The sequence below is a fragment of the Aulonocara stuartgranti genome, assembly GCF_965226115.1.
Source record: "Aulonocara stuartgranti genome assembly, chromosome: 7".
In the NCBI taxonomy this organism is placed as follows: Eukaryota; Metazoa; Chordata; class Actinopteri; order Cichliformes; family Cichlidae; genus Aulonocara; species Aulonocara stuartgranti.
In genome coordinates, this window is record NC_138945.1 from 2568830 (window position 1) to 2582237 (window position 13408).

Below are 13408 nucleotides of genomic sequence, written 5' to 3' on the forward strand. Positions count from 1 at the left end.
TTTTCTCCAATTGATATTTCTGAGTTAGCTAATTATAGGCCAATCTCCAACCTTCCTTTCATATCAAAAATCCTTGAAAGAGTAGTTGTCAAGCAGCTAACTGATCATCTGCAGAGGTTTATTTGAAGAGTTTCCGTCAGGTTTCAGAGCTCATCACAGCACAGAAACAGCTTTAGTGAAGGTTACAAATGATCTTCTTATGGCCTCTGACAGTGGACTCATCTCTGTGCTTGTCCTGCTAGACCTCAGTGCAGCGTTCGATACTGTCGACCATAATATCCTATTAGAGCGATTAGAACATGCTGTAGGTATTACAGGTACTGCACTGCAGTGGTTTGTATCATATCTATCTAATAGACTCCAGTTTGTGCATGTAAATGGAGAGTCCTCTTCACACACTGAGGTTAATTATGGAGTTCCACAGGGTTCAGTGCTAGGACCAATTCTGTTTACACTATACATGCTTCCCTTAGGCAGCATCATTAGAAGACATACCATACATTTACACTGCTATGCAGATGACACCCAGCTCTATCTGTCCATGAAGCCAGATAACACACACCAATGAGTTAAACTGCAGGAATGTCTTAAAGACATAAAGACCTGGATGGCTGCTAATTTTTTGCTTCTTAATTCAGATCAAACTGAGGTTATTGTACTCTGCCCTGAAAATCTTAGAAATATGGTATCTAACCAGATTCTTACTCTGGATGGCATTACCTTGGCCTCCAGTAACACTGAGGAACCTTGGTGTCATTTTAGAAATATCCTGTCTCAGAGTGACGCTGAAAAACTAGTTCATGCATTTATTATTTCTACACTGGACGACTGTAATTCATTATTATTATGAAGTCCTAAAAACTCCCTGAAAAGCCTTCAGCTGATCCAAAATGCTGCAGCAAGAGTCCTGACAGGGACTAGAAAGAGAGCAGATTTCTCTTTTGTTGGCTTCCCTTCATTGGCTTAAATAAATAATCAGGCCCCATCTTATCTTAATGACCTTGTAATACCATATCACCCTATTAGAGCACTTCGCTCTCACACTGCAGGCCTACTTGTTGTTCCTAGAGTATTTAAAAGTAGAATGGGAGGCAGAGCCTTCAGTTTTCAGGCCCCTCTTCTGTGGAACCAGCTTCCAGTTTGGATTCAGGAGACAGACACCATCTCTACTTTCAAGATTAGGCTTCAAACTTTCCTTTTTGCTAAAGCATATAGTTAGGGCTGGACCAGGTGACCCTGAATCCTCAGTTATGCTGCAATAGATGTAGACTGCTGGGGGATTCCCATGATGCATTGGTTGATAGTTCTTCACTCACTATGTGTTAATACACCTTGAATCATACTTGTCATTAATCTCTGTCTCTCTTCCACAGCATGTCTTTATCCTGTCATCCTTCTATTCTTATCTTACCAGTTATAAAAGTAAGTGAGGGAGTTGGAAATGAGGACCCATTCCAGCTGTAATAAGGCACTCTGGCATCCACACCCAACACCAATATAGAATCACTATTTAAACACAGAAACAGCAGGCCCTGATGTAAGATCAAACACTGCATTTCTTACTACAGAGGTGACAACATTCCCGGCAAAGCAGCCTGCTTGTGGTCAAATATCTTTGTAGAAGGCAATATACAGAAGTACGATAAAATGTTAAAGATTTCTAAAACTATTATTGGACATTTTAGAAAATATAAGTGAATACCAAGTTATTTTTGCCCTAAAGGGACTCGAGATGTATGAGTAAAAGTATAAAAATATAAATGACATCAGATGCAAGAAGGAAATTGTGTATTTATTTGCATGGTGAGTTAGTCTTGGCAGAAATGCGCTCCAAAAGTAAAATAACCTTTGTGCACAGATTGAACAGAGTTGACACTGAGTTAGTTCCTGTGTAAAGCCTGTTGCAGAGTTGGTGCCATATTTAAGGTAGGCCATTCTGATCCATCCAGGGTTGAACGTGATTGAGGCTTAAGACCATCTACCTCAAAGGTTTGTTGCCGAGTCGGTGCCAAATTGAAGACAGGCCAGTCTGATCCACCAAGGGCTGGAATTGATTGTTGCTTAAGATAACCTGATTCATGAGTCTGTTGCTGAATTGGTGCTAAGTTTAAAGCAGGCCATTCTGATCCACCAAGTGTTGAACGTGATTGAGGCTTAAGACCAGCTGCCTCAAAGGTTTGTTGCCGAGTCTGTGCCAAATTGAAGACAGGCCATTCTGATCCACCAAAGGCTGGAATTGATTGTGGTTTAAGATAACCCGACTCATGAGTCTGTTGCTGTGTTGCTGAGTTTAAGGCAGGCCATTCTGATCCAGCTATTGCTGAACTGGACTGTGGCTTAACACGACCTGGCTCAAAGGTTCGTTGCCGAGGTGGTGCCAAGTTTAAGGCAGGCCATTCTGATCCACCAAGGGTTGAGCTTGATTGTTGCTTAAGATAACCTGATTCACGAGTCTGTTGCTGAATTGGTGCTAAGTTTAAAGCAGGCCATTCTGATCCACCAAGGGTTAAACTTGATTGAGGCTTTAGACCATCTGCCTCGAAGGATTGTTGCTGGGGTGGTGCTGAATCGAAGACAGGCCATTCTGATCCAGCTATTGCTGAACTTGCTTGAGGCTTAAGATGACCTGCCTCAAAGGATTGTTGCCGGGGTGGTGCCAAGTTTAAGGCAGGCCATTCCGATCCACCAAGGGTTGAGCTTGATTGAGGCTTAAGACCATCTGCCTCAAAGGATTGTTGCCGGGGTGGTGCCGAATTGAAGACAGGCCATTCTGATCCAGCTATTGCTGAACTTGCTTGAGGCTTAAGATGACCTGCCTCAAAGGATTGTTGCCGGGGAGGTGCCAAGTTCAAGGCAGGCCATTCTGATCCACCAAGGGTTGAAATTGATTGAGGTCTAAGATAACCTGGTTCATGTGTCTGTTGCTGTGTTGCTGCAGAGTTAAAGAAAGGCCATTCTGATCCAGTTATTGGTGAACTTGACTGGGGCTTAACACGACTTGGCTCAAAAGTCTGTTGTGGTGTTGTTTCAAAGTTGAAGAAAGGCCTTTCTGTTTCATGCAGAGTGGAACTTTGTGGTTTAACATGAACTGGCTCATAAGTCTGCTCCTGTGTTTGAAAATGTAGAAAAGGTCTTTCTGATCCAGTAAGAGTTGAACTTGATTGTGTTTCGATGGAATATGGTTTATAAGCCTGTTCCTGTGTTTCTGAGTAACTACTACCAGCAGAGTTTAAGAAAGGTTTCCTTGATTGTGGCATTTCCTGCTTTATGTTACCGTAATTGACAAACTCTGTGTTCTCTGGATTTTCTTGATTTACTGAACTGTCAACATAGCTGGTCATTGGGATATTGGGATATTGAGAGACAGATGAAGAGGGAACAGATAAGTCGATTTGAAAGCCTGGTTTAGAGACAGGAGCGGTATCATTTCCACCATCATGTCCTTCACTGGCCAAATCTCCCCCTTCATGTCTGACCGAAAGATCAAAATATGGAATGCTCAGACTAAATTCGTAGCTTTTGGGTTTGGGTGACAGATATTTCTTCTGTGGTGGAGGCTGGGGTAGAACAGTCTCCTTTGGCCATTTGGTGGCAACATTAGATCGTGGCTGCAAGGGGTTTGCAGGCTTGAGGTTTGAGGCTTTTTGGTACACTATGGGATGGTTTTGTTTACAGATATGGAAAGGGGCCATCATTAAACGTCCCTGCTTTTCCAATGTTTTGTCCTGGGCACTGATGTAGTAGAAAGGATGACAGTTCTCATAGTTGTAGGCTTCTTCCTCTCCTTCACTTTGCCACACTCCCGGTTGCACAAAACGTCTGGCTATGAAAGAAAACAGGTGAAGGTTAAGTTACAAATTACATTGTAAAATTTGGACATTTAGACTATATTTTCCAAACCAACACCTCTAGAACCTCAACAACATATTTCTGCAGGAATCTATCATGAGAGCATAATTCATTTGATCTATTTAGCTTCATAATTGGTGATTAGCAGCACAGAAACAGTTTGCTAATGCACAGAGCTACATTACCGTTTTTTCAAATGAGGTTTCTCTGGGAGGAACAAGAACAAAGCAGAGATGTGCCATAAAGAATAAACCGGCCTGACAGTTGGCTTAAACAAGGTTCTTGTTTAGTTCCCTGTGCGACATTTTAAGCAGCGTAACATGAAGCACAGGACAACTCATATTTAATAGTGTGGAGCATTTAGACCCTGTAACTCCATAACATTAAAATACTGCAGATATACTCTACACAGTCCTGTTTCAAGACCATGTACATTGAAACAGGACTGTGAATAAAGCTTACTTTTAATTAATTTTTTTTTTAACTTACACTGGTATTTAACTGACAATATTTAATCATTTATTAGATTCAGATTGTAAAAATTACATTTCAGGACTGAAGAAGAGTGCCACCTCGAGTCCCCTTTATAGATACTCCATTTGCTGTATAGCAAAACAATATTGCAATAAAGGAAAGAGTAAAACAGTTACATGTGGATTTTTGTATTAGTTCCCTCAGCAGGAGGTGAGTCAGGCTTACCTCTTGGAAAAGCTGAGGAGTAGTTCACCTCACTCAACAAACAGACCAGCAATAATCTGTTAAACAGTTACAAATACACAGTCAAGGTAGACTCAAGTAAATAAAATGGACCTAATAAAACCCATTTGGTTTCATATTTAATGTGTTACCTTGTAATTAGGAAGCCAGCAGCCATGACTGCTGCAGTCGCTGTGTCCTCACAGCTGCGAGCGCTGAGCTGGACTGTGCAGCACAGCTGCCCTGTCAGCCGTGGATCCAGAAAGCCCAACTTCCAGCTCCTCCAACCAAACACCCACGAGACTCAAAGTCGAGCATCCAAGCCACGCGGCTGTCTGTGTGTGTCTTTTCTATCTTCCTAATGAAAAGTTGGGCTGAAGCAAACTCTGCCTCACACAGGTGCAAACACTTGATGTGATTGGCCCGGCTGAGACGTTAGAATGATTGAATCTATGCCCCAGAGAGGATGTGGACAATAAGAACACGTTTGATTTCAACTTCTACAGTACAGTGCTGTATTGTTTTCCTTTTACAGTTTTATGCGCTTATACACATTTTGACATGAAATAAAAGACTAATAATAAAAGTCTTGCATTGAGCTCAAGCACCAACATAAAATAAATTTGCGACGTTAAAGGCAAATTTATCAGAGGTATGAAATATATGTTTTTTATGTTAAGAAAGCAAACAAAAAAAAAAGACTTGAGATACTTTAAGATTAAATAGCTGAATTGTTCTTGGGGTGAGGCAACACTACATGACTGAATGTGCTGTTTAGCCTTCAACCACAAACTGAAGCTAATTTACCTGCCTGGTCAACGACACACTACAAGAACCTGAAAGTATCACCACAACCAGATTTGGCTGTGGAAATTCATGAACAGCTGAAGGAGGATGAGTCGGTCTGTCATCTGTGGCCAAGCCAGGAAATAAACATGTAAAGGCTCCAACATACACACAGTGAACTTGGGTGCTTTTATTTTGACGTTACTGAGAAAATCATGAGAGAAATAAATGAACACTGAACAGAAAATGGTAAAGGGACAGAACACATTTACAGTGTGCGTTAATCAGCTTGACATGTTTGAATACAGCTCTAAAAGCTTTCAAGCTATGTTCAAAAGGTTGATGAAAGATGAATAAAATTTTAATATCCGATTCAAACTCTAGAGTAGACTGTTTTTCCTCTTTTTTGTACAGAGGAGGGAGAGTGGATACACTGACAAAGGATGTCAAAAATAGAGCTGCCAGGCAATAAAGAGGAAGACCTCAAAGACGATTCATGGATGTAATTAAGGAGGACAAGCAGAGGGTGGAGTGAAAGAGAAGGATGCTGGGATAGGAGGAGGCGGCAGACGATCCACTCTGGCTAAAGAATAAGATGCACTGGGATTTAACCCAGTGAGCTCAAGTTCACACAGACTCACCAAAATGTGATAACAGAAAATGTTTTATTTATTTATTTTTAAAAAAAAGCAACTTCACCCGATCTGATGATTTCCTTTGTGTGGTTGGTGTGAAAAACAAACAAACCCCCACCATGGACACAGCTGCAGGAATGTAAAACTGACCTACAAATCAGTCAAGCATAAAACAGGCATCTAACACACATGAGCCAGTGTTTATCTACACAACAGACAACTTTAAAAATAAAAGAAACTCCAACGACAGCCATAAAATTTTATTTTTCACCAATAATGGAACTCCCAAAGAGCTGGTTGCTGAAAATGTGGCATCTCTCATGGCATCTAGTGGCGGTACATCTAGCTATGAAAAATTATCATATTTGTCCATATCCAAGGGATGACTTGAAGTAAGGCTAGGGCCACATGTACACAGGTATTTTTGAAAACGCAGATTTTTCTGTGCATTTGCACCTTTCGTCCACACGTAAAACTGAAAACAGATTTTTAAAAACTCCTGCCAGGGTGGAGAATCTCAAATACTCAGTTTTTGCGTTTACGTGTGGATGAGGAAAACTGATATTTAGCCACGGAACGTCACAGGTGTGCGCTTTGTTCGACGCGACGCTGTGCGCCATGTTGTTTACATGAGATGAATTTCTACAATGGCAGATAGAGACAAAATACTGTTGCTGTTAATCTGACTATCTGCAGTTCTTACACAGTTACTGTCCGTCCGTTTAGAAAGACAGAGACATCAGAGGGAACTTCGGACGTGGCCTCTACAGTCAACACAGCTGCAAGGTTCTTGAATGATATGCTAGTAGTGGTGTGGCAGGCGTTAAAAGCTTGGGAGCCTGCAGCATTAGGTTTCAAATCAGGCACACTCAAACTTAACAGCCTCAATTTTAGGGGCTCGTCTAGAGGCAACATGTTGGTGAATACTATAATCTGAGAATTACATATTTTGCTTAAAGGGATTTAGCCAAGGCCAGCCAATCTGGACTGGGTGCAGCAGAACGTCTTCTTTCAGCAACTGCCAAACCTCAGTGCTCCACTGCATTTGATAAAGGCTCAGGAGGGGACAGGTCTCATTTAACCCTTAGAAGAATCATCTTACCTAAATCTTTGTCATTATTCACCAGGGAGAAAACGTTAAACATTCAAGTCATCCTCTGCAGCCAAGAACTGTATTGGAGAACAAGTTTAAGATGTGAGAAACTATTCAATAGTCTGCCAAAACTGACAGTTCGGGTGGCTAATCTCGTGTCTTGGCAGGCAGCGATCCCAGCTTGAGACTCCTCAGAGCAGGAATTCGACTGAAGTGTCATTCGATGGCCGAATGGAGTTTCTACATAAATTGGAGTGCTTGTAAACTTGTACAAGAGCAGGTTGTGAAAGACGGGACACTTGATTTGGTGTCAAGCCTGCGATAATTGTGAAATACTGGGCTCAGTTACATCTCTAGATGCAGTTCAAAATGTACATCACCCAAATATTTAATGAGCTGCAGAGTCAGTGGCTTTTAACATTCGGGCATAGACTTGTTGCTTGCAAACACATGAATGTCATTAGCTCTAAAGAGCAACCTCAACCCAAGTGTTCAGCTATTCTTTCAACCTGACAGAAGACGAGAGAAACTGCAGGAGAGCTTTCACACTTTATTTTAGATAAATACAGGAGATCCTTGTTGCACTGTAGAGCTGTGAAGGAGGAAGAAATATGAGGAACAGGTTTTAACCATCAAGAAATGCCATGTTGTAATAGCCAAAAACCAGTGACCCACCATGTCAGTCTGAAGCTGACCGATGGAAATTTGGCCAAGGGTCAGAAGATGGATGCTTTACATGACCCCAGTGAGGTCCATGGTAATACCACCAGTAGTCGTTCCACGTAGGATTCATGTGGGAGTTGTAGTAGCCACTGTAAGGGTCGACATATCTCTGAGGATGGCGCGGCCTTGATGGGCGTTCCAGTCCATCTGGCTCCGGAAATGCAGAGACCCGACCAGGGCGGCCTTCGTCACGATGATGATACTCACGATGATGATGCTCGTTGGGGTGCGGCCTTGTATGAACCGGCACATAAACTTGCGGTCTTTGGTGACCCAAATCAGCTTCCTCAGGCCTGTGTCGATGTCCGCTGTGATGTTCCTGGCGGCGTGGAGAACCTCGTGAAAAGGGAACAGATAAGCTGAACTGGTAGCCCAGCTTGGAAGAGTCATGGCCATGGCATCTGCTGGGATTATTAAAACTGTTGTCAATAATAAAGCTGCTTGGTCTGTACCGAGGAGGATTAGCACCATCACGAGACTGAGCAAAAGGAATCCTCAGGCTCAAGTCAAAGCTCCTGGGCTTGGCCACAAGGTGGTTTCTGTGTGCTTGAGGCTGGAGCGGATACGTTTCCATGGGTCTGTGGGCGGGAATATTGGAGCGTGGCTGATACAATCTTGGGGATTGGACTTTGACCTGATCGTGCACATTAAGGTTGATCTTTGGATCTGTCGGCCGCAGAGCCCTCATGTACTGGAAAGGACGAGGACTTCCATACACATTGTGTTCCTCTCTTCCACCCTGCCACGCTCTAGGCTGCACAGGACTTGTGGCTGAGAGAGAACATGGGTAAGAATACAGATTATACCAAGCTTAAAAAAAAAAAAAAAAACCCTACAGTTTTTCAGTATACTGATGCAGATTCATCTTAACAGGAGGAAAGTGACTTAAATTTGAGAGGTCTTCTCTGAGTGGACCAAAATTTGTGTTTCCTAATCTGTAAGGCGGCAAGAAATGCAGATGATTGCAGCTAAAGAAACTTTTGCACAGACCTACAATTACTCTTTTAGGAGCCTCTCTGGGGAATGTTGGGGTTCAGAAACTTCTTTTACACGTTTAACTACAGTCTGCTTTTAACGTCACTTTAATTGGACAAAGTATCAGAATTCGAAGAGCGAGCCCAAGCCTCCTAACACACGCTTTCTGGTCCTTATCCACATGTTCTCCCAGTTACAAGCTGTTCATTCCCTTACACATGCCCCACCCTGCCTCCCCCTTTTTAAATTCTTTATCTTCTTCACATCTATTTAGTACACAGGGGATCTGCCAGGCCTGGGAGCCGCTGCCAGTACCCTTTGAGGCCTTCCCCAAACCGCAGCTCAACTGGCCAAGCCATTCACCTTTACCTACTAAAACACTGTCAACCCTAAAATGATGACGTGGGCCCAGCAAGTGAAATTTTATTCTAGAATCAGTCATTTCAGTTTCTTCCCGAAAGTATTTACATAAACAGATATTTCCCTGTGTTTAAAACTTTACAAAGGGTTAGTTTTCAGTGCCATGAAGAGCATTTAGCCATTTGTTACCATCTTTTCATTCAGTTGCAGTTTGGACTAGTGCGATTCTCTCCACTTTTTGGTTTGGACCAGTCCTCAATTTACCATTTTCAGGTGGGCCAACATGCAGCCGTTTCTCTGCTGACAGGTATGAAACTGATGGCGCATAACCCCAGTGCTAGCCTCCCTACACTGGCTTCCTTACAGGATTCAAGTTGTGTTTTTACATCATGAAAACGACCAAACCCCTCCTTACCCATATGAGCTTCTATTCAGGCTCCTGAAAGTATGAGGTTAAGTTAAAAACCAGTGTTAATTATTCCATGGTCTAACTTAAATTTTGTTGTGACAGAGCCTTCTGTGGCAGGCCCCCCTCCCTCTAAATCAGGCGTGGGGAACTCCAGGCCTCGAGGGCTGGTGTCCTGCAGGTTCTAGATGTGTCCTTGATCCAACACAGCTGATTCAAACGGTTAAATTACCTCCTCAGCATGCCTTGAAGTTCTCCAGAGGCCTGGTAATGAACTAATCACTTGATTCAGATGTGTTGACCCAGGGTGAAATCTAAAACCTGCAGGACACTGTCCCCCCCCCCGAGGCCTGGAGTTGGACACCCCTGCCTCCAAATACTGGATCTGCACAAACAGTGGAACATCTTACGTTTCTAAAAGACACAGCTTTAATGGCCTCACTTCCAGCACATGTTGACCCAAACAATTTTTACAGCTTTGGTCACTGTTGCTGCAGATGTTTGTGTTATTGTATTTTTGTATTTATTTTATTATTCTAAAAAATTATTTTATTATTGTTGTGCATTTTACACTTTAGTCTGTAAAGCACTTTGTTGGAAATGTGCTGCATACAAAACACCAAGAACCTTAACACCAGTCACCTTCAACTGGCGTTTTAGATGTTGTCAAGCCAGTTTAGATGAAGAAAACCTGGCTTTTTGGTTTGGTCTGGAATACTTTGTCCCACCACTGGATCTAATCAGCATTTCCAGTTTAACGTTGCTCTAGCATCAGAAACATTCAATTCTTTAGAGTCTTCTGGTGACATTTCTCAGTGTCTGATACATTTTATCCACTTCAATTCTCTGCTTCCAAAGCAAACCAAATTTAACCTGCTGATTTGGACATGACAGAACTTTAGCCCATTGGCTGCGTTGTCCTTACAAAGGTAGACTGCAGACCCATTTAGTGGCACACAGTGGCATTAACAGTCAGCTTTCAAAGACTTCTAATGTATTAATTATGTGCTCTAGAATATTAGCTGTTTCCAAGGTTGTTTTGTCTCCTGTTTAGTACCCACTGAAGGACTTCATACTTTCCCCAAGAATCTTGAATCTAAAGAATGATTAAGTGTTTTCTAAAGAGATGCTCCAGGTTCTGCGTGCAGGCATGACTTTGCTGGACTCTTCAGGTAAGGCAGTAAGTTGTTATAGTTTTTTAACTGTGGAGCAGGATGTTTCAGCACAGGCTGAAAATGTTATTTGCTACAGGCTTTGGACAAAATTCATAACAACAAGATGCAAGTAAGGCTCACCTCCTGGAAAAGCTGAGGAGTAGTCCACATCACTCAAAACATAAAGCAGTAAAAACCTGTCAAACAGCACAAATACAGTAAAGATAAAACCAGACAAAGGTCCACATTTGAGTACAGGAAGTGTAGATCATGAAAGCACATTTAAACGTGGTACCTTGCAATGAGGAACCGAGCAGCCATGCCTGCTGCAGCTGCACTCGCTGTGTCCTCACAAACCCTCCAACCAGACTGTGCATGCAGTGGTGCCCTGTCAGCTACTCCAGCCAAACACCAGTGTGCTTCTGAGTCAAGTGTTCAGGACATGCTGCTGTCTTTATAGGTCCTTCCTACTGCAGGTGTTTCCAATTAGCCTGTTTTAATGAGAAGTTGAACTGAGGTACCCAACAGGTCAACTTCCCTCCCCCATACACGTGTGAGGGAGAGAGAAGAAATTAGTGGCTATATTTAGCAACCTGAGGAATTCGTTTAGGACAGCAACACAGAATTACAAAATCTTTCATTTGAATATCTTCCCATTACAGGATTGAAGGAGACAACATAGTTATTTTTTCCTGCTATTTTCCCATCCACGCTCCAGTAGGTGGCAGTAATGTGGCTTTAAGTTGGTTTACCAGCTGCCATTAGGCTTTAAAGAAGAAGAGCCTTCACGCTATGGATTTTATTATTTCTTATCCCAGTACAGTACCTTTATTTATCCAGGTAAAAACATCTAATTAAGATTAAAAATCCAATTTCAAACAGTGACGTGGCATCGTGGCAGAAAGAGTATTTATATTATATTTCTTTGTATTTATAGCATTTTCAAAAATGTTACCCCACGAGTTCAGATGGTACGAATCATTGACACTGAATCTCCCACATGGTTTTGTTTGGTCAGCATTACAAACGCCGAGCGTTCCCTCTGCACCGGGTCACAGGGTCGACCTCCTGATGCTCTCGTCCACTCAGTGCTGCTTGATGTTGTGACATAAACATAAAAAAATCACAAAGAAAGAACAATACAGTATCCTCAACTGCACCAAAGAGTAAAACAGTGAAATGTGGATTATTAAACATTAGGTCTCTCTCTTCCAAGTCCCTGTTAGTACATGAGTTAATAATTGATCAACAAATCGATTTACTCTGCCTGACAGAAACCTGGTTGCAGCAGGATGATTATGTTAGTTTAAATGAATCAACACCCCCGAGTCATTCTAACTACCAGAAACCTCGAAGCACAGGCCGAGGGGGAGGTGTGGCAGCAAATTTCCACACCAGCTTATTAATCAACCAAAGACCCAGACAGACTTTTAATTCATTTGAAAGCCTGATGCTTAGCCTCGTCCACCCCAGCTGTAAAACTCAGAAACCAATCTTACTTGTTATCATCTATCGTCCACCTGGGCCTTACACAGAGTTTTCTGTGTAGTTTCTGTGTAGCCTAAAGCAGATAACTTGTAAGTTGGAGAGGAAATGGCGCAGCACAAATTTAGAAGATCATCATTTAGCCTGGAGAAACTGTTTGTTGCTTTATGAGAAAGCCCTCTGTAAAGCCAGAACATCTTACTATTCATCACTGGTTGAAGAAAATAAGAACAACCCCAGGTTTCTCTTCAGCACTGTAGCCAGGCTGACAAAAAGTCAGAGCTCTTTTGAGCAGTGTTGGTCAAGTTTCTTGAAAAAGTAATCAGTAACTAATTACTGATTACTTCCCCCCAAAAGTAATCCCGTTACTTTACGGATTACTTATTTTCAAAAGTAATTAATTACTTAGTTACTTTTTAAAAACACGAATTACAACCTGAATAGGTGATAAAGCGAGAGAATTTTCAGCCCAATTCTACTTTTTCTGCACAATCCATCATACAAAATGTAAACAAATAGAAAAGTCTGTTTTTAAAACTTGTTTTATCAATTTTAATCTTTTAACTTTATGCATCAAGCAAAAATGAAATTATATGCTACATTCTCTGACTGGAAGAAATTTGTTTAACATTTAAACCTATTTTCTGCACATTCCAGTATTTATTTATTGTCATTGTCAAGAACAATCAATTTCATTGTTCTTGACAATGACAATAAATAAATACTACTATAAAATAAAATATTTTTTTGTGTTTACACACAAATAGATGCAAGTGAAACACAGCAGAAAATATATAAAATCAAAGACTAGCGGTCCTGTTGCTCTAGGAGTGGGTCAGGCGGAGATTTGCCCTGGTGCAGGTGTGCCGCAGCGGTCAGTTGAAGAATCCGCGAGTTTCTCTGTGAATTTCCCATTACGTCGTTGCGCACTTGGTGCTTGCTCGTAAGTTTAGGGTTTTTTTCGCTGTAGAAAGAAGTTTTCTTCCCACTCCGGACGAACGCTAATGTTTTTGTCAGTTTTTATGGAATCAAACTCAAAATAAGGTCAGTACTTCCACGCTTTAAATGCACACAGCTGTTGTCACGAACGTCACATTCGCTTACGTCACTGTCATGAGACATTCTCGCAAAAAACTCACGGTTTTAGTAATGCAGGAAAGTAACTGTAATCTAATTACCGTTTTTGCAATAGTAATCCCTTACTTTACTCGTTACTTGAAAAAAGTAATCGGATTACAGTAACGCG

General features: G+C 41.8%; 1 protein-coding gene and 1 long non-coding RNA gene across 2 annotated transcripts; both read right to left on the reverse strand.

Annotated features, from left to right (window-relative positions):
• Positions 1-1939: 1939 nt before the first annotated feature.
• Positions 1940-4910, reverse strand: LOC309712049. The gene is made up of 3 exons (XR_014278165.1): positions 4698-4910; positions 4549-4604; positions 1940-3823 (listed from the first exon to the last, which is right to left on the reverse strand). It is a non-coding gene; the product is annotated as an uncharacterized lncRNA (long non-coding RNA).
• A 2686-nt stretch (positions 4911-7596) lies between these two features.
• On the reverse strand, positions 7597-11141 carry LOC309711472 (uncharacterized protein). The gene is made up of 4 exons (XM_082541825.1): positions 10973-11141; positions 10819-10874; positions 7735-8553; positions 7597-7651 (listed from the first exon to the last, which is right to left on the reverse strand). The coding sequence occupies exons 1-3, from the start codon at positions 10996-10998 to the stop codon at positions 7739-7741; spliced, it is 897 nt and encodes a 298-aa protein (XP_082397951.1). The 5' UTR covers positions 10999-11141; the 3' UTR covers positions 7597-7651; positions 7735-7738.
• Positions 11142-13408: the final 2267 nt, after the last annotated feature.